Raw genomic sequence first — 16022 nt, 5'->3', positions numbered from 1 at the left:
ATTGTTGATTAACACCAGCCTCAGCAGTGTTCCAGCTGTACTTCCCGTCAAACATTTAAACTCACTAGTGTAAATATAACCACTTACTTCAGTCAACTGTTCTAAACTAAATTTTGCAAAATATTCCATACTGTTTAAAGGTACTGTTTTTCAATGAATTGATGTACTTTAAAACAAATTTGTAACATTGGAAAGATTATTGTCAAGAGTTTTGAGTTCAGTGAAATTTGACGAAATCTTAACAAAACTTTACCCCAAAATGCAGCAGTTCACATCCACAATATTAGTATATATCCATAACCTGTAGTGAGTGTTTCAAGTGAGTCTGAACTTTGGATGGGATGTATATATGGCAATTATCTGTAATTAATCAAGTCAGGAATGCAGCGGTTTGTTCCACTAAAACTGCCATCAAAGTACATGCTGTCACTAATGGTGTCTTAGTACTATATAATAGGATAGTACTAAGACCTTATTGGTGACAGTAGACAAGTGACAAGCCCATGTGGTCAGGAACAGACAATCTAGTGATCAACAACATGAGTATCTATCTGTTAAATTAAAATATAATGACACTGGTCAACCTAGTCTGTGAGTTTGACCATCCAATCCCAGTATTCACCTTACCACAAGTATGGGTTGCTGAAAGCCAGTTCTAACCCGGATTTTCACATGAGCTGAAGCACATGTAGCACATGTGATTACGTTAGGCCAGTGACTTTTTCAGATTATGCCTCTTAATAATATCACGGCTGAAGAAAATTATGAAGTCCTGACCAAACCAGAGGTTGTTTGCACAAGGTACAATCCTTTGTCAAGGTATGACATATCCTGGTCACTCTTTCAACAAACTCATTATTGGTATTTACAAGCAGTATTACCGAGGAAAACCACTCATTGCAGGAATGCTCCATGCTATCAGAGCAAGGTGACCCATAATTAGGCACTCAACCTGCCTAGTAGATCCAGTATACAAGGGTAGTCACATCATACAACAACCATGAAAGTACCTGGACCACTTCTAACACTGGTCTGCTGGTCTAAAACTGCAGTATGTTCTGCCTACAGTTTCACCTGCATCAGAACAAATCACAAAGACCTGCAGCAATTCCAAAATTATAACTTTTATCTTTCTAATTAATTTCAACAAAATTTTTTACACAAATAAATTAGATATCTCACAAAGTTTTCCATAAAACTAAAGTCATACATGTCAGAAAAAGAAAAACCCTGAAATAAACTACCAACAATCCTGGGTAGTTTTTTGGCATGTACCAACACCTTGTTGGTTTTAATCTCTGCTGAAGATGTTAACATCAGTGGTAAAAGGTGAGGCAGCCATTATCTTGCATGAGACACACCTTATTTCACCTGTCAGGTGAGAAATAACACTGTCCATGCTGTTTAGATAGACGTTTCCCCAAAGTTGAAGATTTGACATCTGAAACAAACAGTTTGGCATTTTTATCAAGTTGTTTTGCTAAATCAAACCATCTGACTGATTGACAGACATGTCTTTCCTCAAAAATGAAACCACCTCTAAGGCCTACTGGATAGAGCACCTGCCCAGAGTTAAGAATGTCTGCGGTTTGATCCACTAGACTACCAAAAAGATTATTAATGATGCTACTTGTTGTTGCCCTGCCTGGTGATAAAACATGACCTGGATTGCTCTGTGTTAGTTTACTGAGTCATGTCAAACTGCATCAGAGTTGATGAAGAATGTTGACAATGTTTTTGCTTGACAACATTAGAATCTATGTGAAAATGTCACCTTTCACAGAATAAAAGAAGCTATGTATCATTCTTCTGAAACAGTCAGTGTGACATTGTTATCAAGTTACACTGCAAAGTGTTCATGAAACTGTATTTAAAAAAATCCAACAGACAACATTTTTCGACAAAAATGGAAGCACCTTGGTGGTCTATTGGATCCACTGGCCTACCAAATGATCATCAACAATGCTACTTGTTGTTGCCCTCCCTGGCACTCAGCCTGGGATAAAACATGGACTGATTGGCTCTTAGTTCTTTTTACAAGAGTATCTCAGTTGGAAAGTACCAATAGCTAACATTTGTCCATCCCATCACAAGCAGGCAGACACACACACATGCAGGCACTGCAAGCTCATTGCTATCTAAAGCTGTTGAATGATTATTTCAGCCTCCTTCACCCACACCTCCACAATAACGACCTCACAGATCAATAAACAACAGCAGTTTATACACACAAACACAAATGCCTACACGGCACAATATGCATGAGACTGTACTACAGGGATCAACTAAGAATTTTAAACCGACACATAAAAATATTGTGGGCTAGATGAATTTTACTCCTATGTTGAATGTAAATTCAGTGCCTTTCATTTTGGTCAACTCTTCTATTAAGACCTTACCTGCACTTTCAGGTACGCAGCCTTGGCCCGAATGGATGCCAATCGGTGACTGTTGGGGCATCTCTTTATCTGCCGTAACTCTAAAGTGATTAGACAACAATACCGATTTAAAGCAACGCAACTGAATCCACATATGTTGGACACAATGTAGGGCACCTTGGGCCATTTCAAGTCACAGGTGACTGAACTTGCAGGTTTGAAACAAATTCTTTTTCATGTGGTACCATCTCTTATGATGTTTGACTGTAGCAACATTTCAGTGACTGGAACCTGCAAATAGTCAAGTTCTGACCAGACAATCCTGGGACTGTCATCATGAGCATCACTCACATCTCTGGGATAAGATGACGTGCATCGACCAAAGTCATAATGTCTTACCACCCCGATCCCATTAGTTGCCTCTTAAGACAAGCATGAATTGCTGAAGACAGTTCTAAATCAGGTCTCCTCCAGTTTTGTATCAAAGGAATTAATTGGTTCCTTACAAGAACATGATATGATTCCTTTACCTGTATCAAGCTCATCCATCCTTCTGCGCCAGAGGGAGTCTTCATGCTTCCCCAGGTCCAACTCTGACCGGATACCACGAATAGAGGTCACCAAAAGGTCACGCTGCATCTACCACAAACATTAGGTGTTCTGAAGGTATCACAACCTGGTTGCTTGAGAATATTTTAATACATTCAGTGGTCTATATGTTTAAACAAACATATAGGGTACGTTAACCACTGAACTGTTGGAAGTATGGGTCTTGGATCATTATAAGGAGTACCGGAGTTAATCAATTAGCAAATACTAATGACAGACCTGAAAAACAAATTTAAAGTTAACTCCCCTCCCTTTGCATTTGCAAAATGTACGTATATCATATGTGAATCAATTTGAGATAAAGAATTAGTTACACAAAGTGCCAATGAATCCCCACAGTGGGTAACAAAAACAATGCTTTTAACCAGGGTGCACTGAAAATTAATAGAAGACCACTCAGCCAGAAATGAAATAAGTCAGGTAAGATAAAGTTGAAAGCATTTCATCTACAACAAGAATTTATTAATGCAAAATGCATTTAACATATTCCAAGACCTTGACACACATGTGCTATAGTATAAACATTCAGCTACTAATGGTCTCCAGCCATGGTATCGTCTTGGTACACCAATAGTTGTGTCTTACCTTAAGGATCTCAAGAATGGTCTGTGCCTCCTTCAAGCCTATGTTTCTGTGACTTCCGGTTAACGTTTCTCCTGTGACAGACCTCTCAGTGGGGGCTGTAAGGGGCTTCTCCTGGAACACAATCCTCAACTGATGAACTTTGGGATTCACAGTGGTACAATAAATATACAAGTCCAGTCCATACAAATCAGTGTTTGCAATAGTTTAATTTACCAGCTGGCCATCATCGCCTCTTGCTAACTACAGGCTTTAAAATCTACAGGCCCTGCATGAAGTCTGCAGGCCCATTTTGTTAAAGGTCACATGCAACATAAAACACAACTTTGCAGATTCTGGTACTATTCGGTATGCACTTACCGAAACAAATCATTAAAAATGCCAATTCAACCTACAAAGTTGAAAAAACGCGATGAAAAAAAAGCCCGCAAAATCGGAGTTCAAATGTTTCACTAAATTTCCCCCAGCACTGGTTTTAACAGCTGTGCTGCGCTGCGTCCATAACACATGCGAAGTGAATAGGTTCACGGAGCTTGAAACAGTATGCATGCCCAGAGCGATGTCATGAGCAGTAGTCTGATCTTGGTTGTGTACACAAACAAGTAAATAATCTACTCGTTATGTAAAAAAAACTTGTGGATTGTGGTAAGCAGTCTCTGTCACAGAGAAAGCTCTCAGCCTATACGACATAAAGAAAATAAATTTATTTATGACTCGCTCACCCGAGTCCCGTCTCTGCCGCATTATGTACTTAGGCACGTGTGATAAACATGACATGTTTTTATGTCTGTGGGTTGCAAACAAACTAAATTCATTTTTTTCGGATGATTAGATCTGACGGAAACTGGTGCAAACTCTTGTCAGTTTCAAGTCCTGCTTTGTACTTGGACGAATGACAGATTCCAGTCACACAGCAGTTTACCATCTCTACTGATATGATTTTTGATTGGATCAAGCCCAAATTCAGAGAACATGTATTTTCAAAATCTAACATCTCTATATACATTCTTCACATATAACGACTTCTTTTAGTGTATATGATTTTGTTTGACAACAGTATATGAATCCATACTGAAACGACGCATCAAGTACACAAAAAGAAGTTGTTATCTATAAAGAGTCTTCCTTTCTTGTGAATCGCCATACTTCTAAAATGCCCATCAAACAGATCATCTTTCTGTACACACAATGAACCCTCAGCATATCAGCAAATGAAACAGCCAATCGGAAGCCGTCGTTACACTTGAGTGCAGATCCACCCGCTACGACTGGGTTCGGTCTCCCAAGGGCTTCATTTCGGGGGAAGTTAGCCCAAGTACAAAATATTGCACTTTCGAATCGCAATTGTACGCTTATAATTTTGTTTATTTGTTTTTTTAAAAGCAGCAATGTATACTATATGTCATGAATAAGTGATAAATGTGTTTTAATTATGTTTGATTTTTGTTGTTGCACGTGACCTTTAAAGTCAAACCAATAAAAACAAAACAGACAACATTGTACATAGCTTCACATTGTTTCCACAAAATCAAGTGAATACTATGGCTCACAGAGGAGTTTGTATTTATTAGACTGTTGTTGAAATTGACAAAGTGCTGTAATACCAGGAAATGAGGCTGCAAGTTATCGTAACATGATGGATCATGGATGATTTCCGAATGTTCATAAAGAAAAAAAGGGAAGCAGTCCAGTTGAAAAATAAGGAGCCTGCACACTGCCGGCTCAATAAAATAACAACCAGCACTGGGCCTCCAGGCTAGTGGTTATTTTGAACACTGATACAAATGGTAAAGGAACATGTTAGCATCAACAGTATTAAAGTGCTAATTAAAGCAGAACTAAATAATTGAGTCTGGACTAGATAATTCAGTCATTGACATCACTGCTGGTTGGTGTGAAGCCCATTTCTGGTGTCCCCCAATGTGATATTGCTGGAATATTGCTGAAAGTGGCATAAAACTCAACTCACTCACTCACTCACTCAGAAGTGGACAAGGTAGCAGCACAAACCTGAGTTTTCTGGGGTGTTCCATTCCACAGATCTGCATCAGCCATGGTTACAGGGGTCAAAGTGTGTCCATCCCCCACACCGAAAGTAGGAGAGAATCCCGGAATGCTGAAACTGGCAGAAAACATCGTTTTGGTTTGAGGTGTCAACAGAGTTGATGGTCTAGCTCTCCCCCTGATTTCATAGGTGGTGCTGTCAGTTGAAAGCTTCCTGGTCAGTTTGACCTGACTGGCAGACGAACAAGACTTCTTCTGTAGTTCATCACTTGAGCAGAAACAGAAACTTGGGCTGGTGGGGGCAGTCAAAGGTTCCTCCTGCATCAGGTCTAATCGGGCCGCTGTCGCCCTTAAAGTGCATTTAGAAAAAATGTGGCTCTCATCGGTTGCACTTGGGTTGGCCTCCTTCTGTGTCAAACTGAATTGTTTTGAATTTATTGTGGATTCAGGATTTTCGCTTTCAGAAGAAATGTAGCTTGAATTGGTAGCAGAAGTCACTTTCTTTCTCTTTGTCAGCTTGACATGGGTTGCTGTCTTTGTGTTTTCAGACTTCCTAAAGGTGCTGTGAGAAATGTTGCTTGCACTGGTTGCATGAACCTTCTTCTTCTGTTTCAGATTGACATGGATGACATGAGATGATTTCTCATGAAATGATTTCTGGTTTGTATCAGTTTCCACTGTGTCCTTCTTTGTTGGTCTTACCAGAACTTGTTTTCCAGTTGTGTCAAGCTTGTCTGCAGAGGTAGAAGCAATGCTTATATTAGTAACAGGCATCATACGCTTTCTTTTCTTCGCCAGTTTGAAAAGGCACGGAGCTGACACAGGTCTCTTCAGGACATTCCTGAAGCATAAGGTCTGTCTCTTAATGGTGGCGATTCTCTCCCTTGAGGATCTGAAATTTGCTGAAGCAGATGCTGTCAAAGATGTTACCGCCAAATTGACATCTTCATCATTGGCACCATCAGAGACTTCATGATTCCATTTTTTATATGCAACAGATGTGTTGAAAGTAATGGGTGGGCCATCAGGATGTGGCAAGCAGCTCTGAACAGGCAGAACCTCTCTTCTGACATCTATATCACAATGGCCTCTTGCTTGAATAATTTGGAGATCCATGTCCCAAAGGTCATTCTGTATAGACTCCAGCAGTTGTCTCCCTTCATAGCTTAAACGTTTGGACTGCAAGAATAGATTATATGTCATTAAATGTCATCTAGTAGGTGCAGAATATATCAATGAAGACACTAGAATTTATTTTGCAATTCACTGCAATGTCTAGGTACAGTGGGTTATACAATCTTGCAAGGTACTGGCTAAATAGGGCAATAGATGAATAAGAGTTCAGCCATTTTCTTTTCATTTTTCTAAACCATTCTAGACAAAATTTGATTGTATGTACATTGATGCAAAACCATGGTCAATAATCCCTTTGAAATTATGTGTAGAACAAAACATACAAGCAATAAGACATAATCTACCTGATTTCTGTGTGTGGTCACTTTTGTCTTGATAGTGTTTAACCTGGTACCTTGGGTCACCTTTGGCAGGGCTGCAATATCTGAAGACAGAGGATGAATTCTACACACCATTCTTTACATGTACAGTGTACTCTGTTTAATTTGGTCTCTTTCTATCTCGGTTTTCTCTGAAAATCGGTCTGAGTTTATGGTCCCAAATTCAATACCATATATTATCATTAAATCATCTCTCTATTATCCGGACTCTCTCTATTTCGGATCTCAGACTGAAGTCTTGGCCTGACAGACTTACTATGAAAACAAACCCTATAATCCTGACTGAGTATCATTGACAGCCCGCCAGGCAATTAACGGTACTTACTTTGATTATTGGCAAATCACATTAACGCAGGATACTACTTGAAAATGTTATGAGAGATCAAACATTTTGTGATGGTGAAAAATGAACAACACCTGCTTAACAATGTCACACATCTGGAGTCTGTCACTGAAAATATGGTCATCACACAAACCATGACAACCAGTTCTCAATCCTTGCTGACAGATTTCTTTAAGTAGCATGTCAATAAAAAGAAAGGAATTGTTTGTCTGTGTTCCTGTTCTATTTGTGATTATGTGTACATGTATCTGTCATGGTAAGGGATGTAACTCCACTTTTTAACCCAATACTCTACTATCCGGACTTCTATTTAATTCGGACTTTCTTGACGGCCCAAAAGAAGTCCGAATTAGACAGAGTACACTGTATCATATTCATTACATTTACTATGCTCTTTGAGCAAGAACTAAATTAACTAACAAATAAATGAAATGCAACCATTTGATGAATGTAATATTACAATACTAGCTTACCGGTCAACAACAGCTTCATCTGCTTGTTGAAGGAAATTCGGTTTTTACTTATTTCCACCAAAATCTTCTCAAACTGGCACAACTCAAAGCCAAATTTGTCCCTCTTCTCCTACATATAAAAATTACATAATACTCTTTAGTCAAAATAACAAAGCCTTAAAATGTACATATAAGAACAGTACATCTTCCTGAGGCAAGAAATTCAGAAGAAATTCAGTATTAACTTATTTCCACCAAAATCTCAAATTGGGACAACTCAAAGCCAGATCTGTCCCTCTCCTCCTGCATATAAAAAGTACATAATACACTTTAGTCAAGGCAACAAAGACTCACAAAATATCATACATGGACAATGCCTCTCTTCAAACCTTTCACTCTGACAAAATTCCAAAAAGTATTTTATCTTGTGCATTAGTTGATGTTTTTGTTGTTTTGTCTTGATTTCACTTCATGCCTGCTCAAAATGTAGCTATTAAATTATACAGTGATAATAATGTAGAGCTATCTTTCTTTGCTGCTTATCACACCTGAATAAAAAATCCACTAAACATTAACATAAAGTATCATGATTTATTATTTTACGATTAAATTTTCATGATTATGTCACTTGCCCTGTGGCACATGGCTTTAAACAAATTCTTGAACCCCTGATCAAATGAGAACAGTGGTGAATAGATCACTGAAAATTAGCCATGATACAAGTGACTTGTAAAACTGGCAATCATGTCCAGGTACTTCCAAATTTTCTTTATGGATCATACTTTTCTGTTTATATATTTATCTTTGTAAATTCTATGAAATCTCAAAGAAAAACTGACATAGTTCATAAATTCAGTAATACTTACAAGCTGTGTGAAAATATCAGTGTGTGGTCTCTGGAGGATATTTTTCTTTGGTAACTTCTTGGATTCCACTGTGATAGAACTGTCTGTTTTCGGTGGTACTTCCAAAGTCTTGAAGAATACAAGAATAATACTGAGAACTGATGAAAATATCAGTGTATGTGGTTTTATTCTCCTTCCAAGCAATAATAGTACACCTTTCATGCCTTTATTCTTCTTTCAAGGAATTATAATATACCTTTAATTTTCATGCTCCTGAATTATCTAAGAATTTGGCGGTAAATAGTATCATCTTGGATTTGCCTTGGACAGCAGAGGACTGTACATAATTTATAGCTATGGTGCTAATGTGAGAGGGAGGTGATGAAGATTTCTATGGAGGACCATGCATGTACAATGTGAATGACAACCCCCAACATGGATCGTGTTGATCTATGGTCAATGTTTAACCATCCGTGCGATATCGGGCTCCTGTGCAATACATGATGTGCGTGTAGATCTATGGTCAATGTTTAACCTACAGTGCGATACTGGGTTCCTGTGCCTAAATTATATACAAAGTAAGTGACGCCAGATCCCCTACCACATGATATGTACAAAATCAAAGCCCAACCTCCCACCCCCACCCCCCAAATACATTTTAATATGTTTTAAACAATTATATGCAACAAAACAGCTGCCCCCTTCCCTCCTTTTGTACATGTGTTCAAACTGGGTTGTCAACCCCCAATCGCTACACACGCCACACTTCCCATGCAGGACAAAATGGATTCATGACCCTACCTTAAAATCATTATCAGGCCATAAATTATGAAGGGTCCTTACAACTGAATTTTCTCAACTATAAAAAGTGATTAATATGTTAAATAACAACAGACTGTGTTCATCTAACTAATGAATCATTATCGGTAGAATCAAATCTGCAGAACGGAAGGTGATTATTTGAGGATTTACGGTATGCATCTCAGCTCGTTCAATCTGTACCTTCACATGGTCCTTACAAGTGATGTCTTCACGTGTGCTCGGGATGACAGCGGCCGTTTCTAGTTTAGGAGATAGTGGACAGTCAGGGTGAGGTAGACAACTCTGTTCGGGCATGTTGTGCATCTTTGTCTCACCAAGTACATGTTTGCTCAGTCTGATTATCTCCAGGTCCATCTCCCAGAGTTCTTTCTCCATGGATGCCATCAGTTGTCTCCCTTGGTAACTGAGGCGTTTGCACTGTAAGATAAATAGATATATAGTTTTTGTAAGTTGAAGAGTAAACTAAAAAAAAAAATCCTCAGTGAATGGAACGGCAATTCAACAGAGCATCCTGATAAAAGGTCGCATTAACATAATTGTCTCCGTTCCGTTGCACTGCGCCCTGTCACGCGATATGAGACAAGAGACGATCTGAGTTCTGAAGCAACACCTCCTTACCCTCCTTACGCACATGCGCGCACACAGAAAAATAGTCCGCATGCGCTCAAAGACTGGACTGTTAAAAAAATCAAATTAAACTGATGAACAAGTAGAAAATAATCAGACTAACAACTAGACCATTTGGGTAGCGTCTTTCAACATTATCAATTTTACAGATATAGGTATTCATGCACGCACGCACGCACGCACGCGCCCACGAAGGCTACAACGTTGATCAAATAAATTCAGAATGACAAGGTGTTGATAAAGTGGTGAAGGTGGCTCCAAAAACAAAGATGGCAATGAAATTCTGCACGGAAATTGTATGTTTGTAACATTCATAAGGATCATACTCCAGACCAAGACAGACATTTTTTTGACACCTCCGATCCAAATCATACAATATAATTATATGATGTCATGCATAGTGCATTTGTTTCAACCAAAGTTTAAACTTTGAATATATGTTTGAGCCCTACCACTGCCCGAACCTTTAGAAGTCTCGACTCAATCCCTTTCAGGCGGTCCCCATTTTAACAGTGACCAATACCTGCACGCTCAGTATCAATGTAGAACATTAAAATCACACTTTGAAACTGTGCAAAATATAATATATTCTGAACATTTGTACATATAAGAATTAGCTTTTACTGACATATAAACATTGAAAGGCGGTATGCAATCTGTAATCTCAAGTTGACAGACAAGGTCCAGTGATAGAGGAAAGCAAGTTGACCTGTATGAGCATTGAAATGGTTAATTTCTTATGGAAATATATTCATGCAAAGATGCTTGAATGTATATTTGCATTCCTTCATGTATATGTTCATTTCGGCAGGATTATTCCCAAAGTCTATAAAACTCGGAAATGTAGGTACATGAAGGTGCTGACCCTACATGGATGCTTTCATGTCTCTGTTCATCACAATACGCTCTTCCCGAACTTCTGTCAAACAACTTCTCCGGACTGCCAAACTGGAAGGCCAATTGGCCGCTCTCTTCCTGGTCGTGAAATACAAATGGCTAATATTAAAATAGAAATGTACTCGATTTCATTATTTAGGCAGCTCAATGCGTTTATTTCCAAACATTTTAAATGTTCAATGCCAGAAAATAATGCAGAATCTTCTCATCAACCAAGATGCTGTTATCATAATTATCTGTACATACTGTCCTAACGCGGTTCTAACAGGCTTGGTGATTGGAACCTATTGTTCTGTATAAACAATTTATTCTTACCTTTAACTTTCTTACTAACCCATCCCTTGCAGATATACCCATGGTTGCCAACCTGAGAACAAAGGCAATTCACGCACAGTTGAACATTGTTATGTTTCGCATTTGTTGGTGAAACATTCATTAAAAATTGGTTGAATTATATTACCTTGTGCCTTGCTGGTACAGATGATCAGTTTGATAGGTTCCATTACAAGATTTTGGTACATACCAGCTGAAAAGTATCCAGTTCATAGAACCTCGATAGTCTGGCGCAGCAGGACAATGAAGTGACTTCATATACGTAAACACGTGACGTAGTACACAATGTTGACGTCATAATCATATTATGTCACTTGGCAAACGTGTTTCCTTTTCCACAAAAGAGATACAGAACTGAATTCCATGGTTTTACTGAACATGTTCTAATTTGGTTTGTTACAAACTTACTAATTATACTATGCAATATTAAAAATTTCACGCCCACTGTGTTCCAAAGTACAAAATCTTTGATGTGAGGTAAAAGGGGTCTGGATAAAATGTAGCACTATGTATTATAAGTAAACTTATGACAACCACGCACTTAATCATACCCACCTTGCAATAACTCGTAACTCGACGTAATATATTATGCTGAATCCGTGGACGGTCGATTTTTCCCTCTGCTCTGTGCAATCACCAAGGTAGGAATGCGCTTGTCTAAACGTCACAATGGTATAACGTCATGAAGTGCTTTTATGACGTCACAATAGACTAGTCGACTACGTTGCCCTAAGATTCTTTCTGAACAAGGGGATGGCCAGTGTTTACGTACAGATATTTCCTTGTTTGAAAGAAAGCGCCCGGTGGCTACGGTGAAAATAACAGAGAACTGTTCACCTTTATCAAAGCCCAGTGTAAAGATATTCAAGTACGCATTTGCTGTTCCATACATGAACACTAACGACATGAAAACAGACATTGTGTTTATTATATGAACTTGAATACAAAGAAACTGTTACATGTAAATCGTCAAGAGATCCAGCATTTGTTTACCACTCCCTGAATATGTGAATTATTTATAGTTTGTGAGGAACATACATGCATGTACACATATTTGGGAAAGTGTTTTGCATAATGGTAACTTTAAAATAGGTTACTTTCAAATATGTATAGTTCCATTCATTGGAAAGGTTAAGAAACACACATTACTTCTCGGTGTCTGCAAGAATTGTTTCAGTTAGTCATATTTTGTCTGTGCTTCGGAAGCTTTTCCTACCAACAAATTTCAACTTGAAGCTGAACTGGTCACTTTTATGCGTTCAGTCGCTCCAAGTAAAAGAAACAAATATTTCGAGGTACATGGTTGCACGGTAGTATTCTTGTCTAGCAGGTAATGTTTCATATATTAAGAAGCTGTAGTCGAATTCCTAAAACTGCTTCCGAATTTTCCGAAACTTCTAAAATTACCATTGTCAAATACTATGGTTTAGGCGCAAGACATTAACTCCGTTTTAAAGACACTTTTGCAATTCTAAATCATCTGGCAACCTCCGATCTGTAATCCAGTGTTTGGTCTTTGTTATAAACATCCCTGGGTTAAAATTGCCAATACTCGTCAGAGTTGCTGCCCTTAAGCACGAAACATAATGCAAAGCTGGAATCCAGGTTTGCGTGGGTTTTGCTTCTAGGTTCAGCATACTCGAGCTCATATGTACCGACGAAGCGGAAAACGTGCAAGATCAGCATTACTTCCGGCTTTCTCCTACACATCAACCTGGCATGATGTGGTATAGCTTTTGCTTATAAAGACATTAAACCAATTTCACTAATTAAATCACACAAGAAGTGTCGTCAGAAATACTGTGACTGATCAAAGATTGTGTGTCAATAGTCTGTCTACTCCAGGTTGGACTTGTTCAAGCGGTCGGGTTGTCTGGAATTATAACTGCGGCCTACGACAACATACTATTAATGAATCACATCGTATCTGGTTATGACACAACGGGATTAAGAGTTATTTTTTACGAAATTTAAGAGTTTAGATCAGGAAAAGATTTGATGAGTGTGTACGGAGAAATCAATTCGGTAAATTCTGGATTCAGCTCATTTTGTTTGCAGGGTTAAAATGCACAAGAAATGTCCCAAATAACTACTGTATATACGACAAACCTAAACATGACTAATTGTCTGTGGTACTGCATCCAGCCTCTTGGTAGTGGCAAACAACATCAGTCGACAAGTCATTGAAGTAGGCAGTGTACTCGGGGACTTGAATTGCCATTGCATTTATCTATATTTTGAGTCTCTGCTCTTCAATGTAAAGGAGTCTTTTTTCAACAGCCAATCGTTGACGCTCGATTTCCAGTCTTTCTTTTTTCAATTGTTATTATTTCTTCCTCGTTGCCATTTTCTTTCATGATTTTCGGATATTTTGTTGATGTCATCGATTTTGAGGACTCTGGTTCATTTTCGATGTCTTTACTGGTTTCTGGCTCGTTTACAACTTCATCTACAAGAACGTGATCATTCACAACAGCTGTAGACGTGGATGGCTTGCTGACAAACTTGTCAATGCCCTCTTCAATACCTTCGATGGCGGTGTCACCTATTATCCTGAAAGCACAATGTTCTGTTTCGTCCAGGGTATCACAACAAACTTTACCGCCTCCAGTTTTCCTTCGTAATGCTTCGTTTATCGCAGTGGGTGATTTCATGTCTTGTCATTTCTTTTAATATCCGAAACTGTTCTTCTTACTGACGGGTTTACGCTATTCACGGCATTGCAGATCTTTTTCCAAGCCTTTTTTTAAGAGTAACGACGTCGGTAACTTGTTGACTAAAACGTCTTTATGTTTAGAAAATTCTTGTACGAGAATCGATCTCTCTTCGTCGTTGAACCGGGCTTTTCGATGTTTCTTTCCCTTTCAACTATATATCAGAACAAGTTTGACACTTAAGATTGGAAATTTCAAGAACTATAGCAACATCGGCTTCGTCCATCTCAGTTCTACCAAGATAGCAATGAAGATGTAGAATTGAGCGGCAAGTGAAGCAGATTACCAGTGTTGTGCTGTGGTCAATGAACAAACTGTTGGTAGTGTTCTGTGTGAACTCATACAGTTTCTCAACTAAACGTGTCAAAACACTATCCAAACAGATGGAACAGTACAAGTGTCAAACGTAACTGTGCTAGCACTGCCTGTAGTATGCTGCATTGTGGTGTTGTCTGCCATTGCACAATGTTTGATATAAAACCACGTGATTCACATGGAATCCCATTGCCTTTAACATTCCCTTAAGCTGTCTGTATTTCGAGTTACGCTTTTTAAGGAACGCCTAATGTATTGTTTAGCGCATGCTTTGTGATACACTACTTAAATATTTTAACGACGTTCGTAAAGCGTTCGTTAACCATGAGTTAGGGACAGATTTAACGACTGCTTCGAGTTACAAGCCCCAGGGCCTAGATTTTCGAATCTCTCTAAGATTGTCGTAAGATAATGGCACTTACGACTATCTTAGCGCTAAGAGAGCTTCGAAATCTAGGCCCAGGTGAGTAGTACATTCTTTCTCAGGTCTGCTTCTCAAGAAGAATCGGCTTGTAGTAAGTTGCCATGCGTTTTACTTATATAATCATCGCGCGTTGCACGTGCAACTAGTGAATTTGACGCCCTGGTTCCTACCCCCGATGTTGTTAGACAGTTATCGCCTTTTCTCGAGATAACTGTTAGCCAACTGTACTAATTCAAACGGTAATTAAGTAATATGTTGTTGGATCTAGTGGTTTTACTCATATTCAATGTATTAACTAGCCGGTGTCACTTGATCCGTACGTTCATCAGCAGGGTCAGCTATCCGTAGAAACGACGTAAGCTAGAAAAACGAAAATGTCACTGATGTTTATCTCAAATAATGTTGGCGATTGGTGTGCATGTGTATGTTTGGGATACCTCTCAGGACTTAGTTTGACCATTTGTACAGAACATTCTTCTTAAACACTATTGCCTCTGATACGTGTTGGGCAATATCCCGTGGACGAAAAAGATTCGCCAGCTTACCTTGCTTAATTAACAGTATACAGTCAAAAGGTGGAATGTTTTCCATCAGTTTACACAGAATGGTCCATATGGCTCTGCCCATATTAGTCCTAAAGCCAGAGGGGTGAGTGAGTGAGTACCGTCTTACGTCACTTTTAGCAATATTCCAGCAATACCATTGGGCTTCACTTATTGTACCTATGTAGGGAATCGTAAAAGGCGACTGACGGTATCGGGCGGTCAGGCTCGCTGACCTGGTTGACATGTCATCGTATCCCACCTGTTTATAACTGGATTGTCTGGTTCACACTCGATTATTTACAGACCGCTGACATATATAGCTGGAATAGTGAGAGTGTAGACAACAATACTAAATTAATCACACAGGGTAGTACATGGCTTTTGTTTCCTCTGTGGCAATTGTTGATAATCTATAATCATATGAATTTTATCCACATTATTATCCTTAGAATCAGGTTAAGGTCATAAGAAGGTGCAGACTACAGTTCCCCGTGGAGACCAGAGATCTGTGGTAGAAGACACTTTAATCCACCCAGAGATCATCTGTTGTAGGAAGCATGTCTCCCTGGCAAGAGTTCTTATGTATACTCAAGTATGCTGTACTTGCAACAGGTATGG

General features: G+C 38.9%; 1 protein-coding gene across 1 annotated transcript; it reads right to left on the bottom strand.

Annotated features, from left to right (window-relative positions):
- Window positions 1–1104: 1104 nt before the first annotated feature.
- On the bottom strand, window positions 1105–10643 carry LOC137286656 (uncharacterized). The gene is made up of 10 exons (XM_067818628.1): window positions 10629–10643; window positions 9730–9966; window positions 8749–8856; window positions 7904–8012; window positions 7052–7131; window positions 5580–6752; window positions 3573–3683; window positions 2909–3017; window positions 2400–2479; window positions 1105–1441 (listed from the first exon to the last, which is right to left on the bottom strand). Exons 2-10 carry the CDS (start codon window positions 9931–9933, stop codon window positions 1292–1294), a joined length of 2124 nt encoding a protein of 707 aa, XP_067674729.1. The 5' UTR covers window positions 9934–9966; window positions 10629–10643; the 3' UTR covers window positions 1105–1291.
- Between the last annotated feature and the right edge of the window lie 5379 nt (window positions 10644–16022).

This window comes from Haliotis asinina, chromosome 6 (assembly GCF_037392515.1).
Source record: "Haliotis asinina isolate JCU_RB_2024 chromosome 6, JCU_Hal_asi_v2, whole genome shotgun sequence".
NCBI lineage: Eukaryota > Metazoa > Mollusca > Gastropoda > Lepetellida > Haliotidae > Haliotis > Haliotis asinina.
This window is presented reverse-complemented; position numbering and strand designations above follow the sequence as displayed.